The sequence below is a fragment of the Cyprinodon tularosa genome, unplaced genomic scaffold (genome assembly GCF_016077235.1).
Source record: "Cyprinodon tularosa strain WSP-4 unplaced genomic scaffold, ASM1607723v1 ctg516, whole genome shotgun sequence".
Taxonomy (NCBI): Eukaryota; Metazoa; Chordata; class Actinopteri; order Cyprinodontiformes; family Cyprinodontidae; genus Cyprinodon; species Cyprinodon tularosa.
This window is the reverse complement of record NW_024039248.1, coordinates 250,868-269,813: the sequence shown is the minus strand read 5'-3', so window position 1 is coordinate 269,813 and position 18,946 is coordinate 250,868. Positions and strand designations below refer to the sequence as shown.

Genomic DNA, 18,946 nt, shown 5'->3' with positions numbered 1-18,946 from the left:
GCTTCTTTTACAAAGACTCTGGTCCAAAGACTATAACTTCTGTTTTGTCTGAATTCAGGAGCAGAAAGAGTCATCCAGATTTTTTAGTCTACAGACATGCCTGTAATCTATGTAATGGGTTAGCTTCATCTGGATTTATAGACAGATATAGCCGAGTATCATCAGCATAACAGTGAAAATTAATCCCATGCTGTCTAATAATTCTACCAACTGGTGGCATATATACTGTATAGTGAAGAGAATTGACCCTAGCACCTCCCTAAATGAGGAAGATTTAGAGAAGTTTAAGAAGGTTTCTTAAGCCAAAGTTTAATTGCATCTGCTTAAAAACAGGGATATGTTAATCATATCTGAAATTGAGGAGGAAATCGGAGGGAATCAATCTTATTTATAAATAATCCTATAAAATAACTTGATCATTCAAGCTAAACATTCACAAATGTTGTTTCTTTAAGTATAAACCTAATATGACCCACAGGTTGAATGAGTTACAGCCTGTCGCAGTTTTACATTTTATACATCTTTAAAGTATTAATTTGGTTGTTAATTAACTGTTTAATAAATAAAAAAAAGGATTTGAGCTGCATTGAGAAGATTTTAATTGGAGGAGGCCATTATACCAGGTGAAACCACACTGGGATAAACTCAGCAGCTCAAACTAGCACGAAGAAATGTTCAAATGGTGAAGTAAAGATTCTCTGGTAGGTCTTGGTGTTTAATTACATTTATTACAGGAGGAAAAACATTGGATAGCACAGAGATAACTCATTATTAACCATGTTTCACTTAAGTCCTTGTTGTTTCAAAAGGTTTCTGCTTCACCATCTAAAGAAAATACTGTAAAAAAGAAAAATCAAAAGACTCCGTCTCGTCTTCAAAACTAAAGACGACACGATACTGAATGAAAACAAACAGGCTCACGCCCCAAAGGTTTGCGTCATACAGCAAACAGTGAGGCCTGCTTTTAACATAGGATACAAGGAGGAAGATTGAATTACAATCAATAAAATATTTCAATGTGTTAATTCAGATTAAAAGCTAAATACAAAAAAAATGTATACACAGCAGTTGCACTTAGAAACAAAATCTTCATGCAAAAATACAAAACTATCCACCGCTTAGTCCCCCTGGTCGGGACCAACAGCGTCTGACCTGGATAAGGAATCCTTTATACAAGTATTAATAAAATAAAAACAAATCCGTAGAAGGTTTAGGGGCGGCGGTCGTATTCACTGATCTTGGTCTTGATGTGCGACAGTTTGGATTTCAGATATTTACACCTCCTCTTCTTCACCTGGTAATCTGGGGACTGAAAAGAGAAGAACACAGTTTAAATATTAGTTGAATGTCGATCGACATGTTTGAGACAAAACCAAATTATAAACTGAAACATAGCTTCAAATAGCTACTTCTACTCTGATTCAAGGAGTTTTCGTCTATTTGCAACCTCACTGTTGGTATTATTTTTTTAAATGATTTTCAAACTGACTATTTTCTAGGCTCTTATTTTCTTCCACTGAATGAACAGATTTGGAAAGATGGACTGGGTGGAGTGAAGGAGACCAGTTAAAGACGCAAAATTGTAGAAATTAGGCAAACTGTAGTATTTTACAAAGTTATTTACAGATTCAGAGGTGATTTCTGCTTTATATATAATCAGGGTTTGTCTTACCTTCTTGAAGTTTTTAAGTTGTGTGTATTCATTCAGGGCATCCTGAAATTAGACAGAGTCGTCATCAGTCCCACAATGTAGAAACATATTATATAAGGCTGACTCAACTTTGTGCTAAAACAAAGCAGCCAACAGTTTCAGTACTACTGAATCAAAGAAAGTCTTGAGTGTAAAACAGAAACCAGTGAGGTCCAGATCCAGTGAGGTTTGTCCATCACATTCAAAGCATCTTTTGAAAACATGAAGCTTTAAACTTATTTTTTATTAAGTTCAGATTTCATTCTTTAAAATGTTTATGTATTGGTCTGATGCAGGAGTCTGCAGCTCCCAGTTCCTGAACAACAAGGGGCTCTTTGGAGCAAACATACCAGTATGTTTAATTAACTCTTACGGTGTGTCTCAAGCCACACTGTGTTATTTTTATTAAATATTTTATATGCCATGATGCATTTAGATTGTGCTGTGATATTTGTGGTTTTATGGTTGGCAATGTCAGTGTGCTCAGGGGTGGAGCTTAGAGGTGGCCAATCATCGGCCACCCCTAGCAGGCGATTGCTTGTTTTCATATGCATGCAGGTAAGTCCCCTTCCAGAACAAGCGGTTCCCTTCCAGACCAGAAGGTGGCAGCAGTGATACCATCAAGGGGAATGTCCCTACCAATTCAGCATATTAATTATCAGTATTTTTATCATTAATTGAGAAAAGTACAGTAATTTCTCATGGAAATATGCAAACATTCAAATATGACAAATAGAAAATTATGATCTTTTTAGAACTGATTTTGTCTTACCAATTATTGTGAAGCCCTTGCTAATAAATCTAGATACATATTCTTCAATTTATGGTGTATAAATTAACTTTCTAACTAACTCCTTTGTGATCCTACAGAATATTAATATTAAATGGTTTAAGCAGTGGTTCTGAATGTAAATAAAAACTCAGATATAAGTGTAGATTGGTCTTGAACTGGTTTGGGTGCGTATTAGTTCTGGGCCACCCTGCAGGGCCCATTGGTCCCTGCCTGGTCACCCCATGAACCCCACTCTGCCAGTGTTACGGCTGCCTCTGTTGGTCAAGGCTCTATTTGAAAAGTGATTTTACCTTAAAATAGTGGTTATTGAAGTGACAACTAGCAGAACAAAGGCTCTAAGTAAATGTTGCTCAGAATAATAAAGAACCAACTAAATAAAGGTAATAGTCCCAAAGCAGTTTTTGTTTATTTTTAGTTGGTTTCCTGGAATAATTTTACAGAATTTTTAAAAACAATTTAAGGCTGAAATTTATCAAATATATACGAAAGAGGAAATGTAAAAAGTTAAAGGATTTTTTATGGTATTTGAGTTTAATATAAGCTGCACAGTGAAGTAGTGGGGAGCACTGTTGCCTTGCAGCAAGAAGGTTCCAGGTTAGATTCCCGGCCTGGGTCTTTCTGCATGGGAGAGTACCCATGTTTATATGGGTTCTCTCCGGGTACTCCGGCTTCCTCCCACAGTCCAAAAACATGACTTTTAAGTTAATTGGCTTCTCCTAATTATCCATAAGCTTAAAGTCAAAATTCTTACATTAAATTTTTAATTATTCCAGGACATTAAAGTCAGAATTCTAACTTTTTCCCCATATTAAATTAATATGAAATAAAAACAATTGTTAACTTCTTTTTTTTTTTTTTCTCCAAGTGGCCCCAATCCTCTTTTCTAAAGATTATATGCTGTCATTTTAAAAACAAGTTCATGCACCTCAGTGAATAAGTTTATTTGAATTGAGTTTAGGGTAGAAAATGTTTTTTGAAAGGCAAAAGCTGCAGACCTTTGCTTTAGATGTGAACCTCTAATCTGAAATGTATTTACTAGCAGTAAACAAAATATCATCAGAATTTAGAGAAATCAAGTATTGAAAACTTCAGAATTTCTGTAATTAATCTGTTTTACAGATTTAATTTATAAAAACAAACACATTTTTCAACAAGACTAATCTTTTGAAAAAGTCTGGATTTACAGTTTTTATGACTATATTGTTTAATAATCACAAGAAGACCAAGTAGGCATAAAAAGGGTCCCCTCTCACCAGGTACTGGGGGCTCCCCTCGGGGTGTCTGTCCAGGTCTCCTTGCAGGTCGGCCAGATCCTGGTTTATCCCTTCCAGCTCAGCTTGGAGGCCCTTGTACTCAACGTGGTCCCGGTCAAACTCCTTTTTGTAGCTTAGACGCTCGTGTTCATCCATAATGGCTGGAAACAGACTGTAAATCACAGAAAAATCAGCTTTGAAGAGTTTTACATGATTTCTAAAGAAATAATCTGTCAATTGCAGAACGTTGGACTGATTTACTTAAGCCAAGCAACAGGATGTCCTTACAGCTAGTTTACAAGAAAGTTTTTAGCCTAGGTCATAGATTTTCTGACGTTCTTGTTTTCGAAGTTCAGAAGTAGCAAATTCTCTGTTTTTTGCAGCCAAAGCGAAGTCATTATTAGGTAGGTGGATTAAAGGCCACAGTATACAGAGTCCTGGTAACTGAAGCTGCAGGAGAACAGCTGCCCTTTTATCTCAGCCTGCTACCTGGAAATCCCACAGAGTGCTGCTGGGCCATCACCCAAGACATCAGTGATGTTGGTGCAAATAAAAAAAAGAAAAGAGATAAAAAAATGCCTGGAGAGGTCTGACATGTTTAAGAGTTCCTCTCAAGTAAAGGTTTCCACAGAGTAGGGGGCAGTGAGCAGAATAAAGGCACAAAAATGATAATAAACTGGTGTTAAAATACACATCAGAGAGAACCTAATGTTATATAACTCCCATCATATTCCAAAGATCTCACAAGTTTTAGCTTCTTCCAGAATGTGGGATCAGTTGAAGTTTTGATAACACTCACAAAATTGTGATTACCTCATTACACAGTGAGAAATTTCCCTTATGCTCCTGTCACACCTTGACGGTTTAGACCAGCGTAGGCCTGACGTATAAAACAATCTGACAAAACGCTAGCATACCTTTCGTATCAGTTATGAGCACGCTGAAACACAATGAACTACACTGAAACACGTCGACATCCGGCGAGTACGTCCCAACGTATGCCAGCGTACGTTCATACATGGGCCATAAGTTCCAGGTCAGTTATCTGATCGTTGACATACGTTCAGTGTCAGTTCCTCATCAGTCGTGGTGTCTAGCTTATCCTAAACCTCTGAGTAACTTGTGCATAAGTTCTGTGGATCTTATCCAGAACTTCTCTCCAACTCATATCAACGTATCTGATGTTCCAGACGAGCTCTGAACGCGTTTCTAACTTCCAGCTACTGTATAATGGCGTATTGGCAGCGTTTTGGTATAAAGGGGGTTAACAGGAGGAAACCGTCAGTTCTGCTCCAGACTTCATCCCCATCATAGGGTGAGCCAGAAGGTGAGTGATGGATCCTCCCTGCGTTCACGCCCACCACCAACACACTTCCTAGCAGACATGACGCTCAATCTGCTGCCACCAAAAACCTTATTTTTTTCGTTTTTATTTATTCTTTTTTTGGGGGGGGAGGGCAGTAGACAGCAGCTAGGCTAATACCACGATCAAAGAAATCTTTTTATGCTGGCAAGCGGGGGAGCAGCTTTAACTGATGCTTTACGCTGCAGTACTTTATGCATAAGTTAGCGTTGGACATAAGTTCTGAACTCGTTATGAATTGAAAAAAATACATAGAAAGTTCAGCGCATGTCAGCGTTTTAGGAGATTCTGGGACGTCAGGCATAGGCTGGATAAATCGACATGGTGTGACAGGGCGCTCAGCAAATTAAGGAAAAGCTGATTCACTGCTCACTTCCCTGATAGATTTAATAAGCTTAAAATGTTTGTAGAAATTACATGAATTTGATTTTATTTCGGTCTTAAGTTGTTGGGTTTATTCAATCATGATTATAAAATTAATGTGTGCTTATGAAACATTTGTGCAAGGGGATGCTCCACTCCTGTCTCATGATTCAGTCAGGAGAAAATCCTGCCTTGTCATTCTGATGGAGCATTCTGTCTTCATGAACTGATCAATTGTTCTGTCAGAACAATACTCTGTTTGTAACCATGCGTCATGTTCTGTTAATAAAATGCTCTGCAGAGGAGGTCCAGTGGGAGACAGTATGTTTGAGTCTGGGGTTCAACTGTCTCTCCTTCCTGCAGGAATTGTATTGATAAGTCTGTATTTCAGTTCTTCTTAAGAAAAAGCCTATTCATGAACCCGACAAAAGTGTTAAACTGTCTCTGATGATGTGACCCGGAATGGCTCAGCTGGGTCCGACCAACATTCATTTATTGCTCTGGCCTCCAGGGAAGAGGAGGATCCGTTTAACACATCAGATAGAGGGAAGCCAACAGGTTTACTCACACACTGAAATCCTCTTCCTCCAAATCATCCCCAGACTCAAAGCCGGCATCATACTCCATCTTGGGCTTGGGGCCTCCCACGTAGCTGCTTATGTCGGAGTCTCTGTAAACAGAAGGGATGGTTTTTATGTCGTACAAGAAGCCATGCCGCATACGTTTTTCTCTGTGATGCTGCAACAAACTCAGTGGTGTTTTTTCACTGCAGAGGACATATCTGGCAGTATGACAGGGCTGGATATGTTTTATTACGTGAATAAAGTCACAACATTATCAGAATAAAGTTGCAACATTACAAGAATAAAGTACTAAAATTATGAGAATAAAGTGATAACGTTATCAGGGCCGGTTAAAGGAATTTGGGGGCCCCAAGCAAAATTCACTTGAAGGGTCATGCCCTCTTAAGATTATTCTGATAATGGTGTATTTGTACTTTTCTGCCATGACAATCACTTAATTCAAATGACCGCTCACCAATGTTCCCTCTAATTTTTCCTGTGTCTGAGAATACACACACACCCGCTCCCACACCCACACACCTGTGATCATAGCGTGTTGCATGGCTTATAAAGAGATTACAGCAGCAATGTTCATTAGTTTACTTTTAATTTAGGTGATTTTCTCGACTTAAAGGAAGTAAACAAAACAACTTGTTGTTCAAGAGACGTGTGTGTAAGAGTCCTCCTCTGGCCAGAGCAGGGATCCTGCTCTTCCTGTTCTTAAGCAAATGAGACGTTACACCTTTGAGGCATAACTTTTTGTTGACTTTAAAAGATTCACATTTTGCACACAGAAATGTGTGCTGAAGAAAGCCATTACTAGGAAATGGCTGAAGGCAGAAGCTCCTAAAAGGGAAAATTGGGTTGAAGTAATACCTAATATTTATATTATGGAAAGGCTGACTTTGTCCATCAGATTTGAATCTGGAAAATTTTAAAATTATCGGGAAAATTGGCAAGGTTTTATTTCACCATGGAGATCAGACTTTGTTTGATAATAGTGTGGGTTTGGGTACCCTTATAGAGTTACAGACTGTAAGTAGTTTGCTTACAGTTCAATACATGTATAGAATATATGCGCAGATTCTGTTGGATGTTGTGTTTGGAAAGAAAAAAACAAACAAAACTGTAAAATCGGTATGTATTCTTGTATGGGAAAAAATATTTTCAATAAGAAGTGCAAATAAAAGAAGAAAAAAAAAAAGAAATGTGTGCTGAAGCTTTCAATACAGTATATAAATTAATTAAAATCTTTAACTATGCTATTTTTTAGTGTACTATAACAATATATTCACGTAATGATTAATATACATAAATAAATAAAAATCTTATGAAATGTCAGTAGAATGTTATCTTTTCATTCAATCTTTTTTCACATCACAATCGGCACAGGATGCTGTAAATGTTAAAAAGCACAAATATCCAAAAACTGTGAGCTCTGCTTTGGATCATCTAAGTGCTTCAGCCTCCTTATCTGAGAATGTGCTGATTGACTCCTGATTATGATTTTGCTTCATTATGTAAATCAATTTAGCTAAATTGAAACTGACATCTCAATTACAATGCAAATTGTAGTTGAAAATAAAGAAATTGATTGATTGAATAAAAAAAAGAAAAAAACATTTTCATGGCGAACAGTGCTGCCCCGTAAACGGGTGCATATTAAGGTGCTTGTTTGACAGCACGGCTGTTGCACACCTGTGAGTTTGATTGTTCTGGAAGCCTATTCTGCTAAATTATTTGGGCCGCCATATAATCTCTTTCCTGTGGGATTATTTTTATATGCACCTGTAGCAATCTTTGATGCGCTGAATAAGGACAATGCTGAACTTTTTATAAAGGACACCGACGTTCTATCAGAGATGGCAAAAGTACTCACTTTCCGTACTTGAGTAAAAATACAGATACTTGTGTTAAAAAATACTCTGGTAAAAGTGGAAGTACTGATTAAACTTCTTTACTCAAGTAAAGGCAACAAAGTACAGGCTTGTAAATTTACTTAAAGTATAAAAGTAAAAGTAGAAACCACTTTTTTCATGCCGTTGCCTACATTTTAAATGGATGTCTGCCAATAGGACTAGATCTCCGTTGTGTTCATTTTCAATCATCTCGTCGTCCATGCTACTATGCTAACGCCACCGCCACCAAGCTGCAATGATTTGCCGCCAATGAATACCGCCGAATCTGTCGATTCATCTTGTAGTGGTGCATCAAATGCAACGTAGATTCCCATCCAATTAGATTGAATTTGGTATTGATGACGTGAAAAATAATAACGGTAACTAACGGTAATTGAAATGATTCAAAACTAAAGTAATGAACCAATTTTTAAAAATGTAAGGAGTAGAAAGTACAGATATTTGTGTAAAAATGTAAGGAGTAGAGGTAAAAAGTCGCCATAAAAATAAGTAGTAAAGTAAAAATATCAGAAAAATCTACTTGAGTACAGTAACGAAGTATTTGTACTTCGTTACTGTACTCACTTACTTCCCATCTCTGCGTTCTATTAAACATATTCATCAAAATCCAACTCTTAAAAGTATTGTTCTTTATTGTAAAACTGATTGATAAAACTGGCTTTCAAAAGTAGCTAGATCATACGCCAGAGTAGTTAATTTCTCTCTGGGATTAATAAAGTATGTCTGATTCTGATTCTGATTAAATTCAGTTTGATCAATAAAAGTCCAGCATCCAGCAGGCTGTGATGCTATGAACATCCAAACAAAATAAAATAAAGATGAATGCATCCCTTTTCAGTTTTATTATTACTATATTTAATTTGGCATGGCAAGCAAAACCTGGGCTCCGTTTCTCCGTATTATGCAACAAAATTTAGTTGGGACGACTGTTGTTTCCCGTAAATTCATCGTTGATTTCAGGTTGTAAAACTATTGATACATGGATTCAAAATTAAACGGGGAAAAAAAATGTATTTGTCTAATTAATTTACAGTTCATTTAGGATTTTATTTTATTCGCTACATAGATTTTATTGTGTGCTGAGAACCCGTGAGCAGTGAGCAATTGCGCAAGCACACAGCTTTGAGGGAACATTGGCGCTCATGCTGTTAAGTCAATAGATGCAGATAATAACCAGGTCAGCCATTGTCTAGGGGCCCCCAGGCAGCTCGGGGCCCTAGGCTATTGCTTGGTTTGCTCGCCTTGTTGCAAAGTGCCTGAACATTATGAAAATAATGTCCTAATTTTAGGGAATAAAGTTGTATTTTATGACAACTCTAAGCACTGCCTTCTATAAAATAAGGAATGCTGAGCATCTTGTGAACTTATACTTTAGTATCGGTTTCACAACAAAGGAAATATTACGTAATTTAGCGCAACAGCATCAAATTATTATCAGTAATCGAACTTTGAAATGATTGTGCAAAACGACTATATCTGTATGGAAGAAAGAACCAAATGGATCCAGAAGAAAAAGTGATCTAGTAGCGATCGGCTAAAAGGCTATGTGTTCTTTTAGTTTTTCAACTTTATCCTCAAAATTTAATGACTTTAGTCTCGTAAATTTACGACTTTATAATGTTATATTATTCTTGTAATATAACAACTTTATTCCCATTCTATTATGACTTTATTCTCATAATTTTACGACTTTATAAAGTTACGATATTATTCTTATAATGTTGCGACTTTATTCTCATACTATTATGACTTTATAATCTTACATTATTCTCATAATGTTATGACTTTATTCAGCGTATTAAAAAAAATAAAATAAAATCTCTAGCCTGGCCCTAATACTCCGTTGTATGGCAGAGAGAGTAAAAAGCTGTGTTTTCCCTGGAAGGAAGTGTTTATGGATTCCCGGCTTACCCTGGTAGGTAGAGCGGCTTGTTGTACTCCAGTTTGTCCAGATAATCTCTTGAACCCCCGACTCTGTCATTCGGGTCATTATCCAACACCTCCGGGTGACCCGACACATTCGTCACCTGAGGTGAGAAAAATGACTTACTGCCCATTTTAATCAGAACATTAAACTCATGAAATGAATTTCATCAAGTATTCCTCTTGTGTTTGTGATCATTTTGGGAAGAACTAAAGTTATACTTTTCTGACATTCCGGGAGAAGTCTGCTTTATAAAAGATCTTCCTTCTCTTTATGCGTTCTTGTTTATTCCAAGATTACTTGTTATTGTTATCTATGGGTAAACGAGCCATTCAACAGGTCAAACCGGCTCTTCCACCCTTTCCTGCGTATCCGAATGCCACGGATGCCGCTTCTACTGTCAACAGGAAACCTAAAAGTGTTGTCTTTCACTCTCTTTCACCATCAAATGTTCTGCCGGTGGACTTTACAGACTTAAAATTAATCTGTTTTTGCTCAATCTGAAACCTGTTCTGTAGTAGTGACTCTTTAATTTTCACAATTCCTCTTTGTTGGACTCACACTTTGCATTAAAGCTGATTCTAACTCTGCCGAGTTTCAGGGCAACATCCTGAAACCAAGATTGTCCTAAAAGGCCACACCCAGAAACTGCAAATGAAACCATCCAGCCTTATCTCACAGCTCATCACTCACGCTCAAAAACAGCTTGGATTGATGTGCGTAGCTTCTGCCAGAACAATTCACTTTTTCAAACTTTCTTCTCTGGGTGAAAATTCTTAATCGTTTTATCGGCTTGGAGCCGGAAACTGATGTATCGTCATATCTATGAACAGGATGTTCTATAATGCAACATACATGAATTAATTGAAATGAATTAACGTAACACCAATCATGACTCATTATGAGTCCTCTAGAGAACTGTAAGGTGTGATTTAAATCTTGAACTTTCTGAGATGTTATCTAATCTAATGCTGCGTTCGGACCGCACGCGCTTTGAGCAGCAAAGAAGAATGTGTGGCTTCATTTCTGATGCTTGTCTACCGGTACATTAAGTCAGACGTCCAGTAAAGGGTGTCCAGATGCGTCTTATGCTTCTGCTGCTCCTGTGTTTAATGGCCAGCAGCAGTTGCCTCAGGTTCGGTATAGGTACCAGATCTGCTGGGTCCTGCTTCATGCCAGTGGCGTTACGCTACATGATTGGCTGAACGTTGCCACCTGATGTAGAACATGGTGGTTGCCCAGACAATGATAATAACATCATGTAGCGTCCGTTAACGTGTCTAATAACCAATGAAGTTTTACCTGATCGATAACAAAACCGAAAAAAAATCTGTTTTTGGAGAACAAAATAACTGCAAGACATTGGTATAGAGGGGGAGAGCTGTGTGGCCCTGTGGCTAGCTGTTCAGTAGCTAACAGGTTATCCTGTTTAGTCAGTTAGCCATATTAAGCTAGCACTAGCTTTAAATCCGTGTCAACAATAACCGTTCGTTTTCTACAAGTAGAAAAACAGTTTTTTTTTGTCTAAAAACTCTATGAAAGTCATTCTTTAGGATGTTCCATTGGTCCTCCTCTGCCCTCAGATCTCAAAAAAAGAAAAAATAGACTGAGACTTTTTGTGTCACCTTGTTAAATGAAAAATTTCAGTCTGTCTTAGAACTCAGCACTTTCCTTCACGAATGACAATTATTGTTTTCTATTTTTGGCTACTTTAGATCGCCAATGAAATTTAAAAATAGCAAAGATAGATAATAATATGCTGAGAAATCGAAAGAGATTTGATCCTTAAGAAATGGGTTCTATACAGTTTGTCCGAGTGGAGTTGCCACATGATGATGTCATAAGAAGGGTTGGGACCCCGAGCAGATCCGGTACCTACAGTGGTCACATTTTGGGGGTTTCGCCTACTGTTGGTGGCGGCTGAAAGTAGATGTTAGCGTTTTTCCAGGTATGTGCTACAAACTGCAGGCACCAGAATAATAAAAGCTAACATAAAGGTTTCCACATTTTAAGTTAATTTAGGCGTTAATAAACTGTTTCAGAGGAGTGATCATAGCGCTCTGCATCAGCAGTGCTGTATCCGTCTCCCTGCCAGCTCCCAGATCAGCTTCTCTGATTGGTTGATGTGGCTCTGCTGCTTGTGAAGCATGTCACGTGCCTCAGATGCTCAAAAGCACTTGAGGAGCTGCTTCGGCTGCTCTAAACGGGCTGCAGGACCTACTGATGCACCTTGACGCTCGTCATCCATAGCATGTAAATCGGCTGCTTCTGCTGCTCCAAGCGCGTCACTAAGACTCTTCGAGCTCCTTGAATCTTTTTGGATATTGCTTTTCTTAGCATGGGCCTCCTGATTTATCTTCATCTCTATGCCACCGACTCAAACCATGTCGTTAAGCTTCTCAGACCTTTCTATTATTACTAACCAGAACCTCTGCAGGCTTTTACTACTTAAAGTCATCAGGTAGGCCTTAGTTCCAGTGCAGCCGATGTTTTACTAGTCATTCCTGGATCGTTCTTGATAGGCAGCAAGTCAAAAGGCAGATGTCTTCTGAGACTAACAAGGATTTTTTTATTTACCAATAAAACTGTGCTCAGACGATGATGCACAGATTATTTTCATCTTTGAAGCACTATCGGTGACCATTAACCCTCATCTTTGTTTAAGAGCCACACAGACATCAGTGCAGAAAAGTCAACACACAAAGAACCAAACCAATAGTTGCAATTACAAATAATAATATTTTTATACGTTTTCTTTAAGAGGTTGAAAAATAAGCTAAGTGTGCAGAAAACATTTCAGGGAAACAACTCACCCACTCCCCCACACTGTTCCTGAGCCCGGGGTTCAGAACCTTCACCTCCTCCCAGAGAATCCGGTCCTCGCCCCATCGCTGGATCAGTTTGCGAGTCTTGACAGCAAACACCAGTACGATGATGAGGCCAACAACCACCAGGAAGCCCAAGACAATCGCTATCGCCTGCAGGACAAAAGGTCAGACTATTAGGGAGCTGAAATTACATCTGTCCACAGGCGTAGTAAAACCCACCGCGGTGCAGGAGAACAGTGTCGGACTGAAGGCTCAGATTTCTCACTATGCTTTGCAAAATTATCAAGACAATCTTTACAGATTGAAAGAACCTTTCATTTAGCTTGGATGTCTTCACCTGAAATAGATGTCCACATCCAAGGAACAGCAAATTTACAGTACTAAGATGTTAAAGGCAATCTTTTGTGTTTTCTTTTCCATTAACAGTTGCAGTTAGACAAACTTAACATAAAATGGATGAGGGCAACAAGGCCGTCATCTGTTGAACTGATCAGCAAACTCACCTGTGCTACTGGGATCATGGTAAATTGTCAAAGGAAAGTCAAAGTTAATCATTGAGGTGCATTTAGGACAAGCAATAGAAGGGCTTTGCGAGGGACAACAATGCATTAAAAATGTTTTAGATGTTTTTAACTGACTTTAAAAACAAACCACAGAATCCATTAACTGACTTTTCAACTGAAGAAACTAAGAGGCTGCACAACAAAGCAAAAACCACACTTGCAACTTGTAACTACTAGCAATTAAAAAAAATGATTTGACTGAACTATAAGGTTTCATAAATATCAAAGGCTTGGAAACTGACAAGAAAGTCTTTTATTCAGGAAGGCAGGAAGTCCTTTGACCTCAGATTTCATGCAATTATTAAACAGAATCATTGAACCTTTGTTCATTATTATTTGTATAAGTATTTATGAAACTAGTATTGTTGTTAGCAGCAGGTACTGAATGTATGACACTGATTCTTTTCCGAAATATACAGTAGTAGCCATTCAAAATTTCCCCACTTTCCAAGATGAGTCCCTCGCTGGTGCCCTACAATTAATTTTTAAGCATCAATATTTGTACTAAAATATTCTTTCTATCATGATTTGATGATATTAAGATCTAAAGAGAAGCGTCATCTCCTGATCAGACCCTGTAAGTCAGAGTGAAAAAAACATGCAAGCCCAGGAGAAGGCAAGTGGCTGGAAGTTGGAGCAGATTCGGCTCACGTTTGACTGGGAAGGGTCATTTTGAATGGCTGCTACTGTAAAGCACTTGGACACCATGAAGTTTCCACTCATAAAAAAAAAGCAGAGATAAAAGCAACAGAATTGGGCGTATCTCACCTCTTGGGGCTCCACCACGCAGTAATGGTAAAGGTACTGGTTGATGAAGATGCCCTGGGCCTGGGTTTGCGTCTGGTATTGTGCACATAACTGGAGCACCTGGTTGTACATCACAGATCCTGAGGACTGTGCTGTTGGGTTCACAGACACCAGGTAGACGATGGTGGAAATGAGCATCAGAAAGGCTAAAATGGCGCATATGATGATGGAGGCCAAGTAGAACTTTGAGGAACGCGAGGCATTTTGCCTTGATATCACCAGAATAAATATGATCAACATGGCTATGAAGGTAATGGCAGCGATGGCGATGATGAAGCCTTTGCCAGACTTGGGATCGATTTGTGTTCCACCGTAACCATAGCCGTAGCCTGAGCCAGAGCCGCCCAGACCGGAACCGGCGTATGAGTTGCCGTAACCGCCGCTGTAGCTGGCGCCACCGAAGGCGCCACTGGATCCGCCACCGTAACCGTAGCTCCCTCCGCCTATACCCGGGATCATGCCGGTTCCAACTCCACCTCCCATGATGCCCATGTCATAGTCCCAAGCCAGGGTGGAGGCCACACAGGCAAAGATGGCCACACACAGGATGACGATGATGATGCAAAGTATCTTCATTACACCTGGTGGGGAAGTCCAGCGATAGAAGTGAAGCATCTTGTCTCCCTGATAGTTGGAGAAGGCCGGATTGGACATGAATTCGCTGTGCCGATGTTTGCTGTCAACAAAGGAGAGCAGACGGGCTATAGTCAATATCTGAATGTCAGAAAAAGTCAGATTCAACCAATGAGGCCGAACCGGAAGCCTCATACCGGCGGAGAGGCTTTACAGTAAATGTTTCACCAAAAACAAACCATATCTAACACTCAAGAGCAACAATCAAATGGCTAAATGTTTACACTGTCAACAAGCAAACCATAGAGAAGCAGGGAATTGTGGGTCCTGATCACCTGACATCATTTGAAATATTTTTTGGATGTACTGTTTAAACATTATGTACTGTAGGAGTTTGCATACAGCATGACAGGACGTGTTGTCAGGGCAGACGGCGGTGTGTTGATGTGTGCTGAGGGTAATCTGCATGCCATGGGATTTAAAGCAAACAGCATTGAGCCGTATGGCAACACAACAGCCTGTAACCTGCAGGAAACTAACTGAGTGTATCAGCTCACGCCAACATTAATAGACTTTATGCAGATTTGCATAAAGTTACCTCATTATTAGGCCCTGCATCAGGAAGGACGGATGAGTTTACTGATAAAGTGCATTAAATATGTGAATTTAATTCTAATATGTTCAACAAAGAATACTGTGCAAATAGTAAGAAAGTGGGAATTTGGATAAAATCGAATTTTAAAGTTAAAAAAAGGGAAAAACAACAGCTGGTTTGCAGAAATATGAAAACAAGTTGCAAAATATCATTTTAGTCCATATCAACACCCTTGTTTATAGATGTTGGAGATCGGCCTGTTTTTCAGTGTGGTCCTGTTTCTCTGACCGTGACTGAGTGGATGTGCTCTCTTCGTCCTCTGGCATGGGAGCTGCCTTGGAGCTCGTCTGCCTGGCTGCGTGTTTCCTGGACGGGGCCGCCTTTTACAGCTGCTTTTTGTATCTCTGCTTTTGTCTCCTTGAACCCCAGTCGGCCTCGGCAGATGGCCGCTCACACTGAGCCTGGTTCTGCTGGAGGTTTCTTCCTGTTAAAAGGGAGTTTTTCCTCTCCACTGTCGCTACAAGCATGCTTAGTGTGGGGGATTGTATTTGAGTCAATGAGTCAATGCAATCAACTGGTTTTCCTTAGATAGAAAACTTTGTATCAATTTGACTGTATGATCTGGTTGAACTGTAAAGTGCCTTGAGATGACATGTGTTGTGAATTTGGCGCTATATAAATAAACTGAATTGAATTGAAATTGAATCAGGTTTGCTATTGTTGTTAAGTCATATTTTTTCTCCCACACTGTTTACATTTAATCACTGCTGCAATTTAAGGAACGAAAATGTCACAAAAGGTGTACAAAACAAAATTTCATTTTGCATACACTTTGTTTACAAAATGAGAATAAAAGTTGTCTAAGAAAATTATTTTTTTATAGGTCCATCAGGATAGAAAAGATTTCCTGAACACTTGGAGCAAAAACAAAACATAACATGGAATAATGTTTTAATTGGAAGGGATGACCCGCTCTAAATTAAGCATTTTACCATTTCTGTCTTCTGTTCTTATCTTTAAAACATGCTTCATAGTATTATCTGTATTGTTGCTCATTTTCAGTGTTTAACAGGATGAAACACCTTTAACTGAAAGAGTTTTAATTCTCCCCTTATATTTAATATGCTAAAGAAAGCAGATTTAGTGGCAGGTTGGTGTCTTGGTTCCTCTGTCCCAGAACTATCCTCACATCCACAGTAAAGCCTCTCTTTAGTCGACCTTTATCTTTATTCAAATGTTAAAAGTTTTATGGAAATTAGAGGTTCTTCAAATCTGTATATTGGTTTTACTTAACATGAAAAGTTTAGAGTTAGACTAGAACCTGAAATAAGGAGACAAGTGTTGTATATGACAATAAAGGCTGTGGGATCTGTAAATGTCATGAGATGATGGTGCTTAACTGTGTGCTTAATTAAAAATGTTTTTTTTAACTTACCAACTTAATTCAGAAGTATTTTCTATATCTGAGATTGAATCAATCTAAATTGTCAAATTTTCTCAGATAAAAAAACTGTTTTCAACATGTTCTTAAATAGGAGAATGAAAGCGCATCGAGCTCATCAGTTTCCGGTCAACTTATGACACACTGATTGATCAATCAACCTATAGATGTCAGCTGACATAATTCAACACTCACCTCCTGCTCCCACTGGGCGGGTACAGAGGGTGGCTGTGTCTGTGGCTTGGCATCCTGGAGTGATGCTGGCTCTCTAACCTCTAAGGAAAAAAAAAAATGGAAGCAGACCTCCTGACCTGAGGAAATATGTAGGAGAAAAGCTTATTCAGGCAGAGTGACGTTCAAGATCACAAACCAAGAATTAACATGTTATCCAACTCTTTTACAAATTAAGTAAGAAAAAAAAAAACCTGTAGATTTATTTAAAAGAAAATATTTGTTATAAATCAACAGAAAAATGCTAATTTAAAAACTACAGGTTCCTATATAAGTATTCACACCCTTTGCTGTGTGGGTTCCAGAAAACACTGTCCCATTACTTGGAAATGTAGGTTAGGTCTTCCTGCCCGACCAATCTATGCATTCAGGGAGGAAGGGCCTCAGTCAGACAGGTGGCAGGTACCAAAGGACCACAACCACTGGAGAGCAATATACATTAAGAGCGTCTTAGTTAAGTTTACTGCAATGTGTAGAGGAGCATCTGATCCCACACACCTTAAAAGGTCAGATTAACGCATTGTCATGCTGGGAAGTTCTGCAGCGATCTAATTAAGTAATTAAGGTGTGTTGAAGCAGAAACATGCCAAGAAGGTCAGACATTCCCAAATCAATCAGGAGGATGCCGTCTCTACTGCAGAGTAAGATGACAACAGGAAAACACAGATTCTAAAACAGACTCCACAGTTCTCCATCTACCAGACAAGTCATCTTCAAATATGAGAATAATCTTAAACATCCATCCAGGAAGAGAAAGAAAAAAAGCAAACAGAGGAACAATCGGCCTCCGTGAGCTGGGCCTCTATCTGATCACCACAGAAATGGTGCTAAATAAAGCTTTCTGCTAATTAAGGAACCTGAACTTAAGAAGCTCCACAGAGAAGAATGACAGAGAACACCCAGAACCAGGCGGACACAGCTGCCAGAGACACACTCAGCAGCCCCAGGCTCTGAAAGCTGCCAAGATCCAAAAACATGTTCCAGTTTTTCAGAATCTAATTAGAGATTTAAACATTTTAGATTTACTTTGTAAGGTATAAATTGAAAGGGTGTGAATACTTTCATCATATTCTTCTTTAAAACTATGTGTTTTTAAATTCCAGCTCCTCGAGGACAAGGAGGACCCTGTTAACTTTTCGTTTTGGGTTTTGACAGCTGAAAGCAGCAGTGATGGAGGGTTCCTCCTGGTTCCTTCCCAAACATTGACCTCAATGCTGAAGGAGCTGCTGCTCAGGAACCCAGAGGAACCAAACGGCTCCTGTTTGGACCAGAGTCCAAAACTAGATGTTGCCCACAGGTCAGTCAGACTGGTTTTTAATGACCAGGACAAACCCAGCAGGTGGACAGGATGAGATCATGTCTCCATAGATCCTGTGGTTAAAGTTCAGCTCATTGTCTCTGAAATGGACGCCGTTTCTGAGCTGCTATGTTTAAATGACAGGTGAGTGAATATCCGCACACCTGTTCTGCTGTAATCTAAATAATACAAATAAAAAAACTCACCTAAAACCAAACTTTTGAGCTAAAGTGATCCAATAAAACACGTTGGTCCGTGAAATCCTCGGAGTGAGTAAGAAAGCGGACTCACCTTGTGATGCTGCTGCTCCTGAACTCGGCGGCGTCGTTAAAGAGGAGCGATGCAAACATGCGCGCGCCCGCATCCATCCACGCCCCGCGCGCAGGGACCCAGAAGCGGCGGGGGCGGAGGCCTCCCCAGGTGTGCGTGTTCGTCATGTGATCTCCTCCTCAGGTCACACAGGACCAACCAGTTCCTCTTCCCCACGGAGGCCTTCATCCCCAATTCAAGGAAGCGCGTCTCTGGAAAAGCCTGCTGCGCTTCACTGAAAAAAAACAATGCATTTGGCATTAACCTAATCACATTTAGTTACTTTAACACAGTTCTTTTATGTCCTGCCCTACGGAAGAGGATTAGGGCCAGTGGGGGAAAAAAAAGTTAACTAATTTTAAATTTTATTTCAGTTTAGTATGGGAAAAAAGTCAGAATTCTGACGTTTTTTCTCAGAATTCTGACTTTAATCT

At 39.2% G+C, this 18,946-nt stretch overlaps 1 protein-coding gene across 2 annotated transcripts; it reads right to left on the bottom strand.

The window, feature by feature from the left end:
- Positions 1–706: 706 nt before the first annotated feature.
- On the bottom strand, positions 707–18,634 carry oclnb (occludin b). Of its 2 annotated transcripts, none has more exons than XM_038303668.1 (9): positions 18,495–18,634; positions 16,871–16,986; positions 14,028–14,742; positions 12,682–12,846; positions 9,856–9,971; positions 6,031–6,132; positions 3,737–3,908; positions 1,673–1,714; positions 707–1,309 (listed from the first exon to the last, which is right to left on the bottom strand). In XM_038303668.1, the coding sequence occupies exons 2-9, from the start codon at positions 16,921–16,923 to the stop codon at positions 1,211–1,213; spliced, it is 1,464 nt and encodes a 487-aa protein (XP_038159596.1). In that variant the 5' UTR covers positions 16,924–16,986; positions 18,495–18,634; the 3' UTR covers positions 707–1,210. The 2 variants fall into 2 exon arrangements, with proteins under 2 accessions (XP_038159596.1, XP_038159599.1); XM_038303671.1 differs by having other exon boundaries at positions 18,410–18,534.
- Positions 18,635–18,946: the final 312 nt, after the last annotated feature.

Excerpts from the sequence above, each read along its gene's own strand:
- oclnb (XM_038303668.1), bottom strand. The coding sequence starts at position 16,923 with ATGCCAAGCCACAGACACAGCCACCCTCTGTACCCGCCCAGTGGGAGC. Across the intron at positions 12,847-14,027 it reads GCGTGGTGGAGCCCCAAGAG|GCGATAGCGATTGTCTTGGG; the intron begins GTGAGATACGCC and ends TTTGTCCTGCAG. Across the intron at positions 1,310-1,672 it reads AACTTAAAAACTTCAAGAAG|TCCCCAGATTACCAGGTGAA; the intron begins GTAAGACAAACC and ends TTCTCTTTTCAG.